The sequence below is a fragment of the Diplotaxodon limnothrissa genome, linkage group LG4, assembly GCF_057381915.1.
Source record: "Diplotaxodon limnothrissa isolate DT_005_m linkage group LG4, D_limnothrissa_male_GT1.1, whole genome shotgun sequence".
In the NCBI taxonomy this organism is placed as follows: Eukaryota; Metazoa; Chordata; class Actinopteri; order Cichliformes; family Cichlidae; genus Diplotaxodon; species Diplotaxodon limnothrissa.
In genome coordinates this window covers 651,172-671,417 of record NC_140599.1, presented here as the reverse complement: position 1 = coordinate 671,417, position 20,246 = coordinate 651,172, and the positions used below count along the sequence as shown (strand labels likewise).

Below are 20,246 nucleotides of genomic sequence, written 5' to 3'. Positions count from 1 at the left end.
TTTGTGTTCGTCTGATGCATTCTCAATCATCCAGGGAAATAAATCTCCAAAAGTCACCAACTTGGAGTGTTTCAGTTTGCCATCTTAGGGAGAAATCAACACACATGGGTGTATGTCCTTTGTTGCTGAGATTTATTGATAAAAACAGTACAAAAAACCAACCATTTGTACACATATTTACAAATGGCCTGCTGAGTGGTGCACGGAGCATGTTCATTGGTTCATGGACCTCCCTGAACTAATGGCATTTATTGCAATTGTCATCTTGCGGGGGGTTAACAGGGTTCCATCTCTAAATGACTGCTGGTCAGCAAACCTGGGAAACCCACAGATAATTGGAACTATGGCACGAAACCGCTTCCAAGACATCATGCAACACCTACGCTTTGATGACAAGTCCACCCGCAGTGATCGAGCAAAGACTGATAAGTTCGCTGCAATTTCCAGTGTGTGGGGATCATTTGTCACCAACTGCATCACGTGCTACAACCCTGGTCTACATATCACCGTTGATGAACAGCTTTTCCCATCAAAGACTCGGTGCTGTTTCCTGCAGTATATTGCAAGTAAACCTGACAAGTTTGGGATCAAGTTTTGGGTGGCTTGCGACCTAAAATCCAAGTACATTTGGAGATGGTGGTTTTCCGTCTAAGAAGTTTTTGCGCAAGTGAAAGCGATGTGAAAAAATTGTCCGTGGTAACATTTCTGCCCTTGTCTAGGAATGGTTCCATCAGCCTCATTACTACATTTTCAGAAAGTCTCTCCCCAGTGGGACGATTGGGGTCCTTGCCAAGATATGGGAAGACATTGCAAATGTACTTGGATTTTAGGTCGCAAGCCACCCAAAACTTGATCCCAAACTTGTCAGGTTTACTTGCAATATACTGCAGGAAACAGCACCGAGTCTTTGATGGGAAAAGCTGTTCATCAACGGTGATATGTAGACCAGGGTTGTAGCACGTGATGCAGTTGGTGACAAATGATCCCCACACACTGGAAATTGCAGCGAACTTATCAGTCTTTGCTCGATCACTGCGGGTGGACTTGTCATCAAAGCGTAGGTGTTGCATGATGTCTTGGAAGCGGTTTCGTGCCATAGTTCCAATTATCTGTGGGTTTCCCAGGTTTGCTGACCAGCAGTCATTTAGAGATGGAACCCTGTTAACCCCCCGCAAGATGACAATTGCAATAAATGCCATTAGTTCAGGGAGGTCCATAAACCAATGAACATGCTCCGTGCACCACTCAGCAGGCCATTTGTAAATATGTGTACAAATGGTTGGTTTTTTGTACTGTTTTTATCAATAAATCTCAGCAACAGAGGACATACACCCATGTGTGTTGATTTCTCCCTAAGATGGCAAACTGAAACACTCCAAGTTGGTGACTTTTGGAGATTTATTTCCCTGGATGATTTAGAATGCATCAGACGAACACAAAAGGAAGTTCACAGCTTTTAGCAGCTCCCCCACCCCCTCATTGACACACCCCCACTCCCCTCCCTCCAGAATTCCCAGGTAACAACCTAATATACATATGAATGACTAGCCAATTTAGCTTCCACTTGGCTGAAGCTAAAGCTTAGCTAAAAGCCATTTGGCTGCTCTCCGGGGATTTAATTAAATTGTTTCTGGTTAATTTCTGTTGGTAATGTTTGAAATAAATATAACAATTTAGGAAGTATATTAATTTTAATTGAATCTATTCTCGAATATAAACTTAAATATGGAATTAGATTCCATCTCGCTATATCTTCCTTAATTGTCTTTTGTATTGGTGAGTAATTTCGTTCTAATAGTTCTGCAAGATCCTTAGGTATTATGACTCCAAGATATTTAAAGCACTCTGTTTGCCATGCTAATTGGTACTTACTTTTAATTTCTTCTGATGGAATATAGTTGTACTTAAGCAATTGTGTTTAAGTTTTAAGTCAAATTCAGTAACCATGTGCTCCCCAGCCTCGTGTATGGGAGCCGCTCATACCACCCAGAGTCAGAACTACTCCACCGTCAAACCTATGGCACTCCACACCCACTTCAAGGCTATGCAGCAAGTCATCACCCAGGGAGCTCAAGACGGGGTGGAGCTTGGGGTGGACGAACACTAGGTAAGGATTTGGTTGTGCATTGTATAAATGCAAGTTTTAAATATTATATTCGAGTGAACTATACAGTGTTATTTCTATCATCATATGAACAAAACTGTAAATAGAAATAACCCACACAAAAAGAAACGTGAAATAAATGTCTGAACTGGAAAGGGAGGGGAAGTAATTATAGGATATTGTAGGAGGGAAGTGTGTATTGTAGGATCTTTACCTTATAATATAACATGCATTGAGGTGACCATTGTTGTGATTTTGCACTATATAAATAAAATTGAATTGAAAATTGAAATATATTGAACTGATATACAAACCATAACGTACAAATGCAGAGTGGTTTATATAAATAAATCTTAGTATTTTATGGTATGTTACAGTTTTGATATGACTCCTATATTTTGACTACCATATTGGATTTATTGTTTTGATTCCGTCCATAGGGTATAGTGTTTTTTTTTCAGCACACAGATGGTAGGCACTAAGAAGGTAGACTACTAGACAGATTGGACTAGGACTATAAGGAACAAAGGAGTACAAATGTACATGCCAAACGGAAAAGGAGAAAAAAATCAAACTGTTTTCTTTCTTTGGAATAAAAAACAAAACTCAAGGGCAAAAGATGGAGATAGAGAAGTAGTATTATTTTCTAAAAGGTGAAGAAAAGCAGGCTATGTATGGAAATACAAATTCATAACCATATCTGTGTAATGCTTCTCAGTTTTATTTTACAACAGCTAAGCTCCATGGCCTATGTTGTATATCCCACAAAAATCAGTAATCAGTACACTGTTTTTGATATTTTTCGGTTTTAAATCTCGCTGCAATTAGCCGTAAATTGTATCTCACAAACACTGTATGCTTGTGTCACAAACACAAGAAATTCAAATCAGTTTGGGTGTTTAAATAGTCTCTGATAGGTTTGTAGCTTGAACCTATTCGCTGGAACGTTAAGGACAATCTGCTACGCAGCAAAAAGCAAGACCCAAGGCACCAAAGTTCTTTCTGTTACTCATACATGAGGGAGACCTGCCTGGAGCCAAGTGTCGTTCCACCACTTGACCTCCGTCAGACTCTCAGCCAGGCTCCCCATAGCACTCCTTTTATTGTGGTTACATGAATATGCATAGGGTCATTAACATATAACATCTTACATAGGTACACATGTGAACAAAGAATACTGTGTGTGTGTGTGTGTGTGTGTGTGTGTGTGTGTGTGTGTGTGTGTGTGTGTGTGTGTGTGTGTGTGTGATTTGTGTGTGTGTGTGATTTGTGTGAGGTCAAGATGTGACCCTGTGAAGACTCCCCAAAGCTGGTGCCAGGAGTCCAATGGGTCCATCTAAACAAAAGGCTCTTCTACTTAAAGAAATATACGTGTGTTTGCTATACCATAAATCAATAAGGAGAAGATAGGATCTCTCCCATGTTTCCAGGCTGTGGGTGTGCATTCTAGTATGGAATACACACCAAGGCTTTGTAGTCTGTTAAAGATCACACAGCCTACCACTACACAACTGATTATAAACCTCTAAGCATACATGGTTAAATATTTCTAAGCATAAATGACAATCAACAATACAAAACCTATCAGTCTCCTCCTTGTATTTTGGGCCTTGAGAAAGACAGTTTTCTGCAGAGTTCTCACATCTTCAAACATAGCATAATTGGTATGGCCCGGATCTGACCCACACAATGTGCTTACACATGGCCCACATACCGCAAAGAATGATGGTCCTTTGGTCGCCCAGATCTGGTCTGCCAGAGGTGGCCCACACATGAGCCAGCACAAGGCCAGTTGCAGAACAGTTTCAGCTCTGGCCCCAGATGTCAGCCTAATGTGTACCTTAATCAAGCCATGTAATAACAACATGTGCTGGAACATAATAGTGCAAAAGTAACATGACGAAACTCTGCTCAGACAGTGAATGGACTGATTCTTCTATAGCACTTTTCTACTCTCCCAGATTACTCAAAGTGCTCTATACAAAATGCCACATTCACCCAACCACACACTTTATCTAAACTGAGTGCTTCCTAACTTTATTCATAGTCTTGACTTGCAGACTGGAGGAGCCAGGGATCAAACCACTAACCTTCCGATCAGTAGGTGACCTGCTCTGCCTCCTGAGCTACAGCCACTCGGTGGTAAACATGAGTCAACCCTCACTAGGTTTTGGATAAAGTGTACACTCACAAACCTGTCAAACCTGCATTTGAAACATTGGCTACCGTAGCAGTATAGTATTGCAACAAGGCATTTGGGTCTTCTAACTAAAATGGGAAAATAGGAACATAAATAGTGCCATCATTGCCAGACCTGGCCCACATCTGGTTGACATACACCCTACCATGACATCAGTCAGTCAGAAGTGCCAGTGTGACGCCAGATCTGGGCCAGACCTGTTTTCTATAAGCCTTGGCCACATAAACCAAACCACAATCAAGCCAGATGTGGCAAGCCATCACATAGACAGTGGCATCATTGCCAGGCCTGGCCCATATCTGGATGACATATGTATTTACATGCCAGAAGTCAGCCAGCAGTGCCGACTTGACACCAGATCCGGGCCAGACCTGCTTTCTGTGTGGGTTTTTGTAAATACCATCAGTATTTTTATTTTTATTTTTTTATGCCAAAACCCAGTTTGCTCTTGTGCGATACGTTGGTAGCTCAAAGTCTGAAGATTTTCTAAACTGTTTATATCATCTATGATATCAAGTAACTGAGGTTTGTATTTTGTTGCAAGGTCTGTCAGGGCTGTTTGACTCCAGTCTCCATCATGCCAGCCCCTCAGGTCCCGACCCCTCTGTCATGAATCTGATTTCAGTTCTGGATTCACGGCCTCCACAGCCCTCACCCTCTGCTTCCTCCCTTCTCTCTCAGTTCCGCACATCCTCTTGGCAGACTGGTGAGTGTCAGCCTGTTGTAGGAACAACATTTAAAAAAAAATAAAAACAAACTATTGTCAGTCCTAGTTCTTAAACTTAAAATAAAACGAAGTCAAATTTCAGTCCTAAAAGTATTTTCACTGATTCTATAAGCAAAAAGTAAAATTTCTGTAGTCTCAAAATAAAAGTAAAACAAATGACAATTTTTCAAAAATGAACTTTTGAAAGAAGTTCATTTTTTCAATGACTTAGACTGACCAACACTTTCTATGTAATATTGTGTCCTGTAGCCATGCATACACCGGCCCCAACGGACCTCTTTATTTCAGGGGCACTTCCAGGTTCAAGCTCCTTTCCCTCCTCCTCAGCCCTTTCTGCATACCAGAATCCTAGCATTTTTTCTGGACGATCATTCACTCCCTCATTATCCCTGCAGGATACAACTACATTTAGCCGAACTTCTAACGGCTTGATATCCCCACATGATCCCTTGGTACATATCAAAAGATCCTCTCAGTCCAGCTTGGGCTTTGATCACTTGCTGTCTTCCCAGAGCACTGCCTTCCGGGGCTCCCAGGAATCTGCAACTCCCCAGACCCAAGACCCTTCCACTTCCTCCAATTGCCACCTGTCCCCTCCCCACTTTAATCTGTTGCCCTCTCAGCTTCATAACTCATCCTCTCAACTATATAATGCCTCGATGTCCTCATCGATGGCAGCCCTGCCACCTGCAGTTCTTCCTGAGCCTCAGCCACTTCCACAGACAGCAATTTCCCGCCATGATAGTGTGATCAAGCATTACCCTCGCTCATCTTCAGCCCACACCACAACCCTACAATCACAATCCTATGCCAGCTCTGGTGGTTCATCTGGCTACCACCAGCTAGTCAGCCATTATCAGCATTCTGGTGTGTCCTGCAGTCCACTGGGGAAACTGAGCCTATCCTCTGACCCCAAGACCTCACCACAGATGGAATCCCAGATATATCAACCTGTCATCCAAACAGCCTATACCTCATCATTATCCAGCTCCTCAACTCCCTCCTCCTCTTCAGCTACTACTAAAGGTGCCAAAAGTTCCTGCTCCACAAGTAACTATTCGTCTTCTTCCTATACCCCACAAACTCCACCACCAACCTCCTCCACCACCTCCTTATCCTCTTCTAGCTCAAAGACCAGAACTATTTCTCTGTCTGCTCCCTCTCTTCAGCAACCCACACCTCAGTCAGCACTAGTACCACCTCTTCTCCCAGTGGTGTCATCATCCCTTGTACAACAAGCAGCAGCCAGTCAATATCTGTCCACCTATGGCTCTCAATCTGTGACCAAACCTAGCACGAGCTTGCCAAACCAGACCCCTCCCCAGAAACACATTCAGTCGTATTCCCCCAACCTGCCACCATCTACACACATGAATGTGCATTATGATGGCTTCAACTCACCCCATGTCCGGGATTTGAGCACTGGAGCAAGGAGCAGTGGGGGGAAAGACATCATGGGTGTAGGCTCTGGTGAACGCTCCTTCTCTGCAGAGATAATTGCTCAAGACTCAAGTTTTGTCTCAACATCTCTCAGAAAACCACACACTCCATCCACTGAATATGGGAGTGGATCAGCTGGGAGTGGACCTGGTATTCACAGTGTAGTAGGCTCTGCGGTAACTGGGAACGGGGCTGCTGGTAATGAAGGCAGTAGCGCCTATCACCTGACTGAGTCTAGTACATCACCTTCAACCAATTCTACTATCAGTTATTCAGGATTGCACTCTCCTGTAGCTGCTCGACCTGTACAGTCCCCTGGAGGCTCAGGGGCAAATAAATACTTTTCTTCGATCCCAGCTCCTACTTTTATGTCCTCACCACAAGGTTTCCCTGATAACCGACAAGCTCAGAACCAGTTGTACCAGTCAACACCCCCGAACACCAAAACAGAGGCCACAAACATGCTGGGGGCCGAGGAATCCCAAGACGAAGGAAACAGTGAAGATTTCCTTATCCACCACTTACTACGTCCCCAAAGCTCAAATTCCCATTTTTCCCAACATCACCCACATTCTGAGCAACTGTCTCAACCAATCCTTCATGGGGAGAGCAAGGGAATGACACACGATCTTAACAAGACATCAGAAGAGCTCTACCAGCTTCAGAGTGTCATTTGTACCAATAACATTACCAGCAATTCTGGTCTTGGAATGGCAATTAATGATACAGTGAGCTTAGACAGACCGTTAGAAATATCACAGAAGAAACAGCAGGCCAGGTCAGACACGATCATGTCAAAGTCAAATACTTCAGGGGTGCGAAGAATATCTGATTCTCATTCTCATGCCATCCACTCGCATCATCAGCAAAATGAGTTAATGGGTTCTGCGGTCCATTATGGAAGAGGTGATCCCTACATACAGCACCCAAACTCCCAGCATCCTCATAGCACTTCACATGTGTCCACACACTCTCAGCACTACACTCAGCACTCTCAAATCTCCCAGCACTCTCTGCACACTCAGCATACACATCACTCTCAACATTCTCAGCATAGTCATCGTAATTCCCTCCCACAAAGCCATTCTCATATAGAGATTAAGAAGCCTTCAGATGCAAATGACAATGCCTACTATGCACCAGATGTACAGCAAACTCGACAAAGCCATGTCTCTGTCACTCTGATGAATATGTCACCAGACCATCCCAAGCAAACTCACATGTTACAGTCTGTCCCTTCTCACACTATCCAAAACAAGCTGGATTCCCAACAAGCCCCACAGCAGCAACAGAAGCACCACCACCAACAGCAGCAACACCAGCAAGCTATGATGGGTTCAGTTAGAAGAGCAGGGTCTGCTGGGTTGGAATCCCATGTACAGAACCGGTCCTCACAGAGTCTAGATACCCACTACAGTGGAACCCATCCAACATATCAAACACGAGCCAGTCAGAGTTCAGTATCTCCACTACAGATGCTAGATCAATCACTTTCTCAGGCCAATGGTACAGACAGTGGAAAATCTCTGGACAGAAGTGGAGCTGATATGACTGTGACAGGACAGGAAAGAGATAGAGGAGACAGACATACACAACAGCACAGACTTAACACCCACCAGCATCCTCAACAAACAAAATCGGATCTTCATGACTTCCTTTCTGAACAAGATTTGGACTTATACACCCCTTCACACTTGAGCCATCTCAACCAACCTCAGACCCACCCCCACACCCATGCTCTGCAACACACTCAGCACACTCATCATCAACTGTCTGTTACCACTCAGATAACTCATTCACACTTGCAACAGATGACAATACATTTAGCAACACCCCAACAACAGCAATCCCAGGTCACAGATCCTGAAACACAACTCTCACACTCACAGTTAGAGCAGCTCAAACAGCATCAATTTGAGACAGTAAGCCAGACAGATAAAGTAGGACAGACTCAAGCTCAACTGCAGCAATGTGCACCTTTGACCTCAATCTGCTTTCCAGACTGTGTTTTTCCTGAGATGGAGGATCTGTTTTGTTCATCTGAATACAAATCAAGCTGTGCGGGGGCAGGACACAGTGCTCAAGAAAACCTCAGCCAGGGTCACGGACCGACACAAGAGGATATGGAGGCTTTAAAATCAGGAGATGCTGCAGAGGGCTATAATATGGTTGGTCATCAAAGCAATCAAGGATTTGGACAGTACTGCCAAAGACTTTCAAGAACAGGAAATGGTGATCTGCACTTAGACCATGACTGTCTGAAGACTCATGAGCTTCCTTCCACTGTGAATACTGACCAGCTTGGCCTCATCCAATCCCAAACTCCCATTATGGGATTGAATTCAGCAGTTCAAGAGGATAGCTTAGTCAACAAGATGATAGCAACTGTGGGAGTGGATGAAAATTCCAACAGCACTGGTGTAACCTCTCCTATCTTCTGTTCCTCTCGACCCAAAAAACTGCTGAGGACCAGCTCATTTCACTTGCTTAAACAGCGACGTGAGCCACAACCTCAAACAAAGAAAAACTATGCGCAGGAGTATGAATTTGGGGACGACGAAGATAAAGCTGATGTTCCAGCAGATATTCGCCTTAACAATCGCCGGCTTCCTGACTTGCTGCCTGACTTGGTGTCCAGTTGTAGAAAACCTGGTGGGGTTTCTGGAATAAGTGGACTAAGCCCACAAATAGGTGATATGGCCTTTTGCCCCCCCTCCAGCTACTCTTCTCTTGGACACCCTTCGCAACCACCCCCTCACGATGGTCCTAAGAAAAGGGGCAGGAAACCAACTAAACCAAAACGTGAAGGACCTCCTCGGCCACGAGGTCGCCCACGTATACGTCCTCTTCCAGAACCTCCTTACTGTAGGTGCCTGATGGGCTCTGCGGCTGGAGAAAATAGGAGGGGGCGTAGTCGAGGGCGAGGCAGACGGGAAGAAGGAAAAGTGCAAATGCATCGGGATATGAACAAAACACAAACCCTTTCATATAATCACCAGCAACAGTACCAACAGCAACAGTGCAGCCAACATCATCAACAGCAACATCACAGGCAGCAGGCGGATCTCCATCAGCAGCTCCAACAACATCACCACCATCACCAGCAAGAACATGTTTCCTGTCCCCACCCTCAACTGCATCATCAGCAACAACAGCATACATCTCACCAGCCACAGCAAGATCCAGTCAGAACTTTTAAGGTAATGCAGAAAATCTGGTATGTAAATCTGGAATCATGATCCTAAGCAGGGGTAAAACCTGTCTTAGCTTGGATTCTTCTTAATAACCTATCTTTTTCTCAGATCAAACTGCCCCTTGCCACTATGTCTCCACCAGAGTCCTTGTTGAGGACAGACTCGCTATCCAGCAGTGAGCCTGTTCTCTCTGAGGGATCGGTGGGGTCGGCACCATCTCTTGGCTTGAGTCCTGGTCCCACTACCACTGTTGACTACAACAGAAATGAGGGGAATCAGACAAAAGACGAGATGATGATACATCAGCAGAGAGCTAAGGAGGTAAAGAAAACTAAGAAGAAAAGAGGCTTCTCATAAAAGCTGCAATAGAAATGTCTGATAAAAGTGTATTTTATCTGCTACACTATAACATTTTGGAAACAGATGTCTAAAGGTGTCATTCTGCAAATTTGAATGGAAGTTCGCAGTGCGAGGCAGGCCGAAGGTGAACGTTTTCTCCCCTGAGTCAGATTATATTTTAAGAATGGGGGGACTTTTTTTATGGGAAAGCCAGATGACTAATTCTGTAAACAAAAGAAATTACTGTTTAAGTGAAAACATAATTATCTGAAGAGTGGATTTTGTTTTAGTGAACAAGAAAATAGTTAAAAAAAAAAGAGCTCAGAGACATAGGGAGAATAAAATCTGCCATCCTCTGCTTTAAAAAAATAATCACATAACCAGTATGAACCTTTTGTGATTTTTTTGTAGTTTAATTGGTCCATAAATACTTACCGATAGGTTTAGTAGAATAAGCAGGTAACAATATTTTTAAAGAAATGAAGTAGTGGGTAACTTTGAGGTGTTTTACAGAAATGAGACATTCATAACACTGTAAGTAATTTTAATTAGTGTCTAACTTTCTCCATCTTACACTGTAAATATGCTGTATTTGTAGATACAAACGACCTTATGTGTGTACATTTTTATATATCAATTTGTTATTGAGTCATTTAATGTTTTCACAGCTTTATTTAATATTCATTTTCTTTGTGTGCTGACGGCTGTTTGACTATTCCACTATCCTTTTATAATACAACATATATGTTTTATATATAAAAATGTGATGAAGGCCTTTGCCTGTCTAATGAGAGACAGAGAGAGTGAGAACAATAGAGCAAAATTAATTTTTTAAATAAATATTGTTCAACTTCAACTTTCAAAAGCACCATAAGAAAACTACAAAAACCGAACGTTTGTGAATGAAGAAAGACTTCAATAGAAGAATTTTTTTATTTAAATAAAAAAACAAAACTGATTAACATAATAATAAACAGTACTTTTATTTATATTTCTCTTTATTTGTACATTTATGTTATTGTCTGCTTCTTTGCTTTTCTTTTTTATACCCATTCTTTTCTTCTTTGTTTCTTTTTGTCATGAAAATGAATCTGAGGGAGAAAATTCTCTGGCTCTTCTCAACAATGTTGCTCATTATTCTGCTAAAATGCATGGAAATCAAACACTACTTATAATTACTGACAGTATAATTTCTTTCTTCATTCATTGTCACGGTCTGGCTGGCAGACCGTGGGGATGTGGGGAAAGGAGGACCCAAAACGCAGACTCTGCGATGCAAACAGTGCTCTTTATTCACAGTGAAAAACTGTAAACACAATAACTCCCCGTTGCTCCCTTGAACCCCGTGTGCGTGCTTCCCTCCGACGTCTGTGCTCGTGCTCGTGCTCCCCGCTGTTGTGTTTCCGCACACCCCGTGCGTGCTGCCTTTCTGGACCACTCTTCCTCCTGCAGGGAAACCATAGAGGCAGCCGTCAACACTAACCCTCGGCGGGCATATACGAACAACACAGACATATGCTGACACACTAACTTGGTACGATAACTCAATGATCCCGCGCCGGTGGGAGCTCCAACACTCTCCTAAGTAGCTCCCCCGACGAGCCCTGATCACCAACAGGTGTGGCAGGAACTTCAGGTGTGGCCAGTCCTTCGCAGGGCCACACCTATCAGGCCTGCAGGTGGCTGTGCTCCATCCTCCAGCCACACCCGCAGACATACACACGTATACACCCACACCCTGCCTATACATACGAGTGGGACACAGACTAACACAGCATTGTGGAGAAAACACACATCACCAAATAATAATAATACTAACAACAATAACAACAGTCAAAACTGGTCACGGACCCCCGAGTCCTCCAGAGCCGGGTCCGTGACAGTACCCCCCCTCTAAGGGTCGGCTCCCGACGACCCAAAAACACAAACCAAAAACAGCACAACCAACCCAGGGCGGGTGGCGGGAGGTCCAGGACGGAGGGCAGAACCAAAACAAGCAAAAACCCCCAAAGAAAACAACCCCCCCATGGTCACAGTCCCAGAGTCCGACCGCGCATCCCGCAGCGGAGCAACAAAAAGAAAAAATGCCACAAAACAGTCTCAGGCGGCCCATCAACATAACAAAAGAGTTCAGGGGGCCTACCTCGAGTCCAATGGTGGCGACATTGCAGCTCCGGCGGGCAGCCACGGGTCCGGCAACAGCAGAAAAACGGTTCTGGGGGCCTGCCACTGCTCCAGTGGTGGCGGCACTGCTGCCCCTCCGGTGGCGAGCCCCGGGCCCAGTAGCGGCGGCGCTGCTCCCCAGGCGGCCTGCCACGGGTCCGGTGGCGGCGCTGCTCCTCCGGTGAGAAACAGCGAGGTGTGGCACACGGTTCATGACGCGCTGGTCGCTGACGTGGATGCAGAGGACGTGGATGGCGTGGAGGCCGCGCCAGACGTGGAGGTCCCTCCGGTTCGTTGACCTCCGGCTCCGGCTGAGCGGGTCCCTCCTCGGCTGCTGGCAGCGAGAGCTCCACCTCGGCGGCTGGCAGCGAGAGTTCCACCTCGGCGGCTGGCAGCGAGAGCTCCACCTCGGCGGCTGGCAGCGAGAGCTCCCTCGGCTCGCCGAGCTCCTCCTCGGCTGGCAGCGCCGGTTGTTCCTTCCGCTCGCCGAGCTCCTCTGCTGGTGGTTCGCTGAGCTGCTCCTGCTCGCTGAGCTGCTCCTGCTCGCTGAGCTGCTCCGGCTCGGGCAGAGCGAGCTCCTCCCGCTCGCTGAGCTCCGGCTCGGGAAGATCGAGCTCCTCCCGCTCGCTGGGCTCCTGCTCCGCCACGCTGAGCCGCTCCTCCGGCTCGCCAGGCTCCTGCTCCGGCTCGCAGGGCTCCTGCTCCGCCACGCTGAGCCGCTCCTCCGGCTCGCCGGGCTCCTGCTCCGGCTCGCAGGGCTCCACAGCTGGCGGTGCGGGCTCCTCCCGCTCTCCGAGCACCCTGAGCACCTCCGGCTGCGCTACAGCTACTGACGGTCGATCTGGAGGTGAAGATGGTGATGCGGTGTCTGCAGGTGGGGAAGGTGAAGGTAGAGTAGGTGATGCAGATGGTGAAGCCGAGAGTGCTGCGGTCGCTGCAGTCTGATGGGACTCTGGTGGAGAAGTAGCTGCAGAGGGAGGAGGTGATGATGGTGCGGTCGCTGCTCCCGGTGGACTGGCCAACGATGCAGGGACAGACAGGTGAAATGATGGCAGAGGTGGTCCAGCAGGCATATCGACCTCCAACTGAGGATGAAGGTGAGAGGCTGACCGGACTGAAGACTCAGTCACCAGCTGGGCAGCAGACTCCGTTACTAGCTGGGCAGCGGACTGAGTTGAGGGTGATATGGCTATTATGAAGGGTGGAGAGGATGAGAATGTTACAGCTGGCTCAACAAATTCCAGGGGTCCAGAGGCAACTGAGGCCTCCAGTTCGGCCTCTGGGGAAGCCCTGGGGAGAACCTCTGTCTCCATATGGCCAGACTGAGCCAAAAAGTCATCTGGGTCTGTATGCTGTGAACTCCCTAGCTCCCAGCTCACAGTCTCAGAGTGAACATCTTCTGAGTTTTTGGAGGTAAAGCAAACAGTTTCTGACCCCACCGACTCTGAGCTAACTACCTCAGGGCTGTCTATGCAAAATTCTGCCCCAGCATTAGCACTCAGGCCACATTCGTCCGTCGGTGGTCCAAAAATCCCCACTGGGAGTTCAGTTACACCTCTTACAGTTTCTCCATTGTTAATTGCCGTAGTGGCTATAGTCTCTATGTCCATGTTCACAGGAAGGGAATTTACGACACCGGCAGAGTCCATTTTACTCACTGTGGCGTCCAGAGCCGCTGGTCCTGAGCCTTCGACCAGCACAGGAGTGAGTGTAGAGGTGGCTGAACGCTGCTTGCGAGGACGCCTTCTCCTCCGTGAAGGCGGGGCCGGGTGTAAGGAAACAGTCCTCTGCTGTTCATCTGTGTTTTGATTTTCAATGACAGGAGTAATAGAAACAAATGAGTCGGGTTTACTCACTGCGGTAATGAGTGCTGTCGGTCCGTCGCCAGCTGACCGGACTGAAACCGCAGGAGTGGGTTGAGGTGTAATGGGGTGATGATGGCGAGTGCGACATCCCTTCTGTAATGGAGGATCAAACAATTGTGCCACAAGCATCGACGGGAAAGTCCTCCGCCGATGCGCAAAAAACCAAGCGGCTAGAGTTTCTAGGTGAGCAGCCGAACCTTCCTTGCTCGGACTGCCCAAGCCGAATAAATCAAAACTAGAGCTCTCTCGTAAAATAGTGACCAATAGCCTAAGGTTGTTAATGTCCAAAAAGTTCATGGTGAAGGTAGTGGATGAGAGATAATTGTCAAAGAACACTACCAGTATATGTCTCTTGTGTGGGTCTACAGCCTGGATTACGCTCCGGCAGTAATCCCATAGCTGCGTGAGCGATCTCTCCTCCGTGGCAACTCCTGAGTTTGCTGGGTCCATGGTGGTTGGCGGGATCATTCTGTCATGGTCTGGCTGGCAGACCGTGGGGATGTGGGGAAAGGAGGACCCAAAACGCAGACTCTGCGATGCAAACAGTGCTCTTTATTCACAGTGAAAAACTGTAAACACAATAACTCCCCGTTGCTCCCTTGAACCCCGTGTGCGTGCTTCCCTCCGACGTCTGTGCTCGTGCTCGTGCTCCCCGCTGTTGTGTTTCCGCACACCCCGTGCGTGCTGCCTTTCTGGACCACTCTTCCTCCTGCAGGGAAACCATAGAGGCAGCCGTCAACACTAACCCTCGGCGGGCATATACGAACAACACAGACATATGCTGACACACTAACTTGGTACGATAACTCAATGATCCCGCGCCGGTGGGAGCTCCAACACTCTCCTAAGTAGCTCCCCCGACGAGCCCTGATCACCAACAGGTGTGGCAGGAACTTCAGGTGTGGTCAGTCCTTCGCAGGGCCACACCTATCAGGCCTGCAGGTGGCTGTGCTCCATCCTCCAGCCACACCCGCAGACATACACACGTATACACCCACACCCTGCCTATACATACGAGTGGGACACAGACTAACACAGCATTGTGGAGAAAACACACATCACCAAATAATAATAATACTAACAACAATAACAACAGTCAAAACTGGTCACGGACCCCCGAGTCCTCCAGAGCCGGGTCCGTGACATTCATATAAAAACTGGAATTGTAACTCTTTATTCTAGTATGCCCATTAGTAAGTCTTTGCAGGTAAATTAAATGGCCTACATTAAAAATGTTTTTTTTAAAAACACATTAAAAACTACTTTAAGATGGGGGAATGAGACCTTCAGTTATGAGCCATGTTATAAAGTGAAGTTCAGAATAAACAATGAGCAGAAACAGATTTATCCTTGTAGTCATGTAATATCATTTGTGCTGAGGTTTCAGTGTTGTCTGTGAATGTGTGGGAGAAACAACTGTCACCATGAGTGGAAGCTGACTGATTTTACATGGCAGTTTCAACTTTGAGTTTCATGCTAGAGTGAAACGAAAGCTAGTTGCCATGGCAACGGGAAGATGCTCTGTATGTACAATCAATATTCTCAGTATAAGGGACGCCTGAAATCTCCCCCAAAATGAAAGTAATTGCACATTTAAGCAACACTCTTATTATTTAGTAAATGTTGTTAGCACTGCAAGTAAAAAAACAGACTAAGTGTTAAAGTGCCGACTTGGCGTCTGTAGGACTCCACCTTCAAAATGGGTGAAAGACAACGACGTTGCAGGACAGTACAGCAAAAACATTGCTGTTTTTCTCGTGTTTAATTTCCTGAGACAATAAGTATTGGTTCAATAACAATACTCATTATAGCTAAACTGGGTATCAAGTTTAACCTTTCTCTGTAATGGTTTGACCTATCCTTTGTTATATATTTATTTACCCTTGTCATTACGGTTTTAACTGTAAAACAGCTGGTGGTGGATGGTTGGAAGAAAGAAACTGACAATTCACTGAATCCTGAAGCCTGGACTGCTATGCAGAAACTCTCAAATTCAGTAAGTTCCTTTACTCCATTGCATAAATGAGGAAAGCCAGGAGCTTCATATATAATTCATATGTCATCTATTCAAATTCAAGCCTCTGGAAGAAGCATTTCTTCATAAATCAGGTAGTTATAGGCATTTAGACAATACCTGTGAAATAATGTGGCACTGATCCCTGGTAGAGTCTGCAGTGGAACAAAAGAACAACAACATCAACACTATTTTAATTTGTATAATTTGGAAAGAAAGTGGATGAGGCTGATTGACAGCCAGCTTTTTCTGGCTTACAAAACGAAGAGGAGAGCGATGCCTGCCACCAAGGCAGCTGTTGCCACAGTTACTGCATTTTTCAGCACAAGACCTTAGTGCCATCTGCTGGCTGTTAAGCTGTACTACCAAGATCTGTATTTACTGCTAAAGTGGAAAACTCCTTCACAGCTCTTACAAACTTTATTATAATGGAAAAGTTAGATTGTTGTTTAGTCCACATGTAAAAAATTCAGCACAAAGGGTGTCTCTTTATTTGCTATGAGCTATATACGCAATACATGGACAAACGTATCGGGTCAATACAATGATTTGAATTCAGCTGTTGTCAGTTACCTGGCCAGTTTGTTTCATTTGTGAAAGAATGAATTGTTCGAAAGAGTGCAGTGTGCTACAGTAATGGGATGCCACACCTGCAACAGCTTAGCTTGTAAAATGTTCTTCTAGATATTTGATAAGCATATGAAGTTGCAGAGTGGGTTCACTGTTTGCTGAAGGGCATATTGTGTAAAAGTCACTCACTGAGGCCTACGCAGCTCTGCCCATGAAAGTAAACTTTGACACAAAATACTCTGTTTTATGACATCATAGCAAACTTGGAGGGTTTGGACTTTATGGATCAAATTACAAATCTGTCATTTACCTTAAAATAAGATAAGATAACCTTTATTAGTCCCACACGTGGGAAATTTGTTGTGTCACAGCAGAAAGTGGACAGTGCAAAGTTACAGTAGCAAAAATTAAGAAAAATAATGGAATTGGATAAGATAATAAGAATAGGATACTATATACAACTGCATTAAACATTTTAAACAACTGCATTAAACACTATATACAACTGAATTAAATAGTAGGTTGTCAGAAAAAAGTAAAATTGCACTGTATTTCACATGTGTGGATGTGTGTGTTTGGTCATCTGCAAAGTCTTTGTTCTGGAGTCTGACAGCAGTGGGGAGCAAAGATCTGCAGAATCAGATCTGCAGAATCTCTCAAGTTGAAAATGCAGCTACTTAGGTGACACTGATGTGTATGGAGGGACACATCAGTGTCCAAAGTAGTGGTTTATGTGCAAGTATACCATCCACACTGACACAAATACAAGAAAACAGCCTTTGAATAGATGTCCACTGTAGTCTTTCTAAGTGAATGCTGGCAATTATTATGTCATAACACCATCAGTTATTAGCTTCTGCTTTTTTACAGATTGACGAGAAGGTCTTGGACTTCAAACCAAGCTTCATGGCCTCTTTTTTGGATTTTCTGAAGACAGGTAAAGTACAGCCAGCCCTTGAACCAAGACATGATGGAGGCAACCAAGAAACCTGTTCCTCTATGAGGGGAGGAATTAAATGCTTATCCTCACCATCTCCTCCCCTACCACCAACTTCTCCCCAGCAGCCTCCAGGACAGTTCAGCGATGGCAGCCCGGGTGAAGGGCCAGACCTAACCCTCAGTAGCTGCCAAAGTCCCTGCAAACCTCTGGATGATGAACTGAAAAGAAACCTGGAGACTCTCCCCTCTTTCTCCTCTGATGAGGAGGATTCAGTAAATAAGAACCAGGACTTGCAGAAGAGCATCTCATCTGCAATCTCTGCCCTCTATGACACTCCACACTCACTGGCTGCTGCAGTGGCTTCTGCAGTAGTCAAAGCACAACCCATGCTTTCTCCACCCACGCCACAGGAGCCGTCGCTCAGCCCGCCTCTCAAGACCAATTCTCCCCTCATTCCTAGTATGGAGAGCATAAAAGATGGGGCACTTGCACACACTCAGCATAACACACAAAGTAAACAAAACACACGTGAGGAACAAAAAATGATTTCCACACTGTCGGACATGGAGGGGGTAGGCTCTCAGCATGAAAGAGAAGAAGAAAACAGCAAGAAGGAGGAAGGCGAGGAGATGGCAAGCAAAGAAGAAAACATCAGGCATTCACACAATATGTTGCAGGGACCAGCGGAAAAACAGGAGAGGGAGGATACAGCAACTGACACGCAGATTATGGAGGGCCATGATGGTATTTATATTTGTCCTCTTATTTCCTCTTTAACAGCTTCAGTTTGTAGTTACGTTCTGTGGTGCTCATCTGTGAGATGGCCTCCATTTAACACATGTGTAACTTCAGCTTGGTTGTAGATGTTAGTGTCTCGCTGTTAAAACATTGTCTCCACTGTCAAATTTCTAAAAATGTGTCGTGTCCAAATTCATGGGCTGCATCCTCCTGAGGCCGCATTTGTAGACCAATTATGTCACAAGGCCGTCCAAATTCATAGACTCTTCCAAATACAGCCGACTAATGTGTCCTCCTTTTCCCCGAATTTGAAGGATGGGTCGGGTGTGTCCTTCGTGGCCCACCATATCCCAGAATTCATAGCACTGCTCAGCCAATTCCAGTTTTCAACAATGGCGGCCGCTACTAAGTTTTAAAATTACTCTTATTATTCTTTCTGGGTCACAAAATAAACTTTAAAGATATTTTCAGGCGAGCATGTAGCCGTGTAAACTCCAAATATCTGCTCGGTTTATCAAGACATCACATATTTGCAAAAGTGCTCCGACGTTTTCGGAGACGTCTGCTACCCACCAGCTCGATAGCTGACCAGGAGGTCGAGGGTCACTACAGCTGCCGAGAATGGCAAACTCCCTGCACATCATTTTCAGATCACCGCGGTCTTTCACTACTGAGGTTAAACGTAAGTCACTTATATAACCTAAAATGTTATTTTTTGGCTTTTTCGTGTTTTATTTGTTCCTGAGTAAATCCGTTTGGCTGAGACTAAAGTTATAGTTTTCACACAGCTGAATAAACGTCACACAGAAAACTGAAACAGAAGTGTGAGATGGTCGATAGTTTACTCCAGTGTCCTGTTATATTTTAGATAGCAAGGAGCAGACGGCTGAGCTTATTAAAGTCCACCGAGACAGCGGTGACGCTAATCTGAAGGCTTCCGGTCTACCCGACCTTCTGAGGACCCGGCCCACATAGACTGCGAAGGCCGGGTCCTCAGGAGGATGCAGCCCATGAATTTGGACACGACAAAATTCTCTAGATCCGGGGTCGGCAATCTTTCTGATAATGAGTGCCATTTAAAATTTCCTCAGAAGTCAGTGTGCCATATGATTGCATTAGCAATAAATGTAATAACGCTCTGTATTAACAGTTCCACACTATATAGAACAACTTTATAGAATTATATTTGTTGACAGATGTTGGCAGCTGTCAGCGAATAGTTATCAGCTATTTTGAAACAAAGAAAAAGACACTTTTTATCCATAACAGCAAATGAACTGTACAACAGAAAATGTAAATGCTGTTTATGGTCTCCTCACAACAATGATAAGAATAATAAACTGGGCCAATATGGCATGTTTGTTAATACAGAGACATATGTTAATGTGATCTCTGGTCTCCCACTCAGAGACACAGGTCTCCCAGTGTTCAGCATTCAGAGGCTACCTGAGGATTCATATGAGAGAATCTGCTCACACAGACATGTAGAGCCAAATACTGTCAATAAGGCCTCTGCAATGTTCTGAAGACAGTTAAACTTGTCAGGTAGTGACGTCCAGCAGGTGAACATGCAGCTCCATGAACACGCACAGCTGTGGATTCCAGCTGCTTCGATGTTATATGTATGATTTCTATACATTTTACATCAGATAAAAACTTTGGTTGTAAGATTTAGATAATTATTTAATAAAAGCGAGACATTTTAAATGAGAATAAGAAAGAAAAGTATTTCTTTGTGCCCCCTCTCCCTGTCAATGCCCTACCTGCCCCCCTGGCAACACTTTGCTAGACCCGCCCCTGCACAGTTACCAGCTGTCAGCTGCTTAGAAAAGGATCCTGGTGTTATTTGTCTCTCAGAAACAGTTCATAACTTCAACTCATTCATGTGACCTAAAAGGTAAACCTGTTTCTCCATCACCTGTTCAGCTCTGATGATTCAGTAAGGACATCTC

At 45.2% G+C, this 20,246-nt stretch overlaps 2 protein-coding genes across 2 annotated transcripts in view; one reads left to right on the top strand and one right to left on the bottom strand.

Moving 5' to 3' along the window:
- prr12b (proline rich 12b) overlaps positions 1-20,246 on the top strand; it is a 66,864-nt gene that overhangs the window by 24,487 nt on the left and 22,131 nt on the right. The window contains exons 2-7 of the mRNA XM_085351911.1: positions 1,959-2,107; positions 4,849-5,010; positions 5,281-9,671; positions 9,774-9,986; positions 15,945-16,028; positions 17,487-18,300. Of these exons, the coding sequence (XP_085208037.1) occupies positions 1,959-2,107; positions 4,849-5,010; positions 5,281-9,671; positions 9,774-9,986; positions 15,945-16,028; positions 17,487-18,300 (5,813 nt within the window). The remainder of the gene's footprint in view (positions 1-1,958; positions 2,108-4,848; positions 5,011-5,280; positions 9,672-9,773; positions 9,987-15,944; positions 16,029-17,486; positions 18,301-20,246) is intronic.
- LOC146632954 (uncharacterized) lies at positions 12,144-14,500 on the bottom strand. Its single transcript, XM_085351904.1, has 4 exons — positions 13,770-14,500; positions 12,715-13,598; positions 12,400-12,663; positions 12,144-12,298 (listed from the first exon to the last, which is right to left on the bottom strand). The coding sequence occupies exons 1-4, from the start codon at positions 14,498-14,500 to the stop codon at positions 12,144-12,146; spliced, it is 2,034 nt and encodes a 677-aa protein (XP_085208030.1).

Bases quoted from the DNA above. Each gene is read 5' to 3' on its own strand.
- LOC146632954 (XM_085351904.1), bottom strand. From the start codon at position 14,500: ATGATCCCGCCAACCACCATGGACCCAGCAAACTCAGGAGTTGCCACG. The intron at 13,599-13,769 runs AGAGACTATAGC...GTCGGTGGGGTC, and splicing joins CTTCCTGTGAACATGGACAT to AGAAACTGTTTGCTTTACCT. The intron at 12,299-12,399 runs GTCAGCGACCAG...CCTGGGGAGCAG, and splicing joins TCCACGTCCTCTGCATCCAC to CGCCGCCGCTACTGGGCCCG.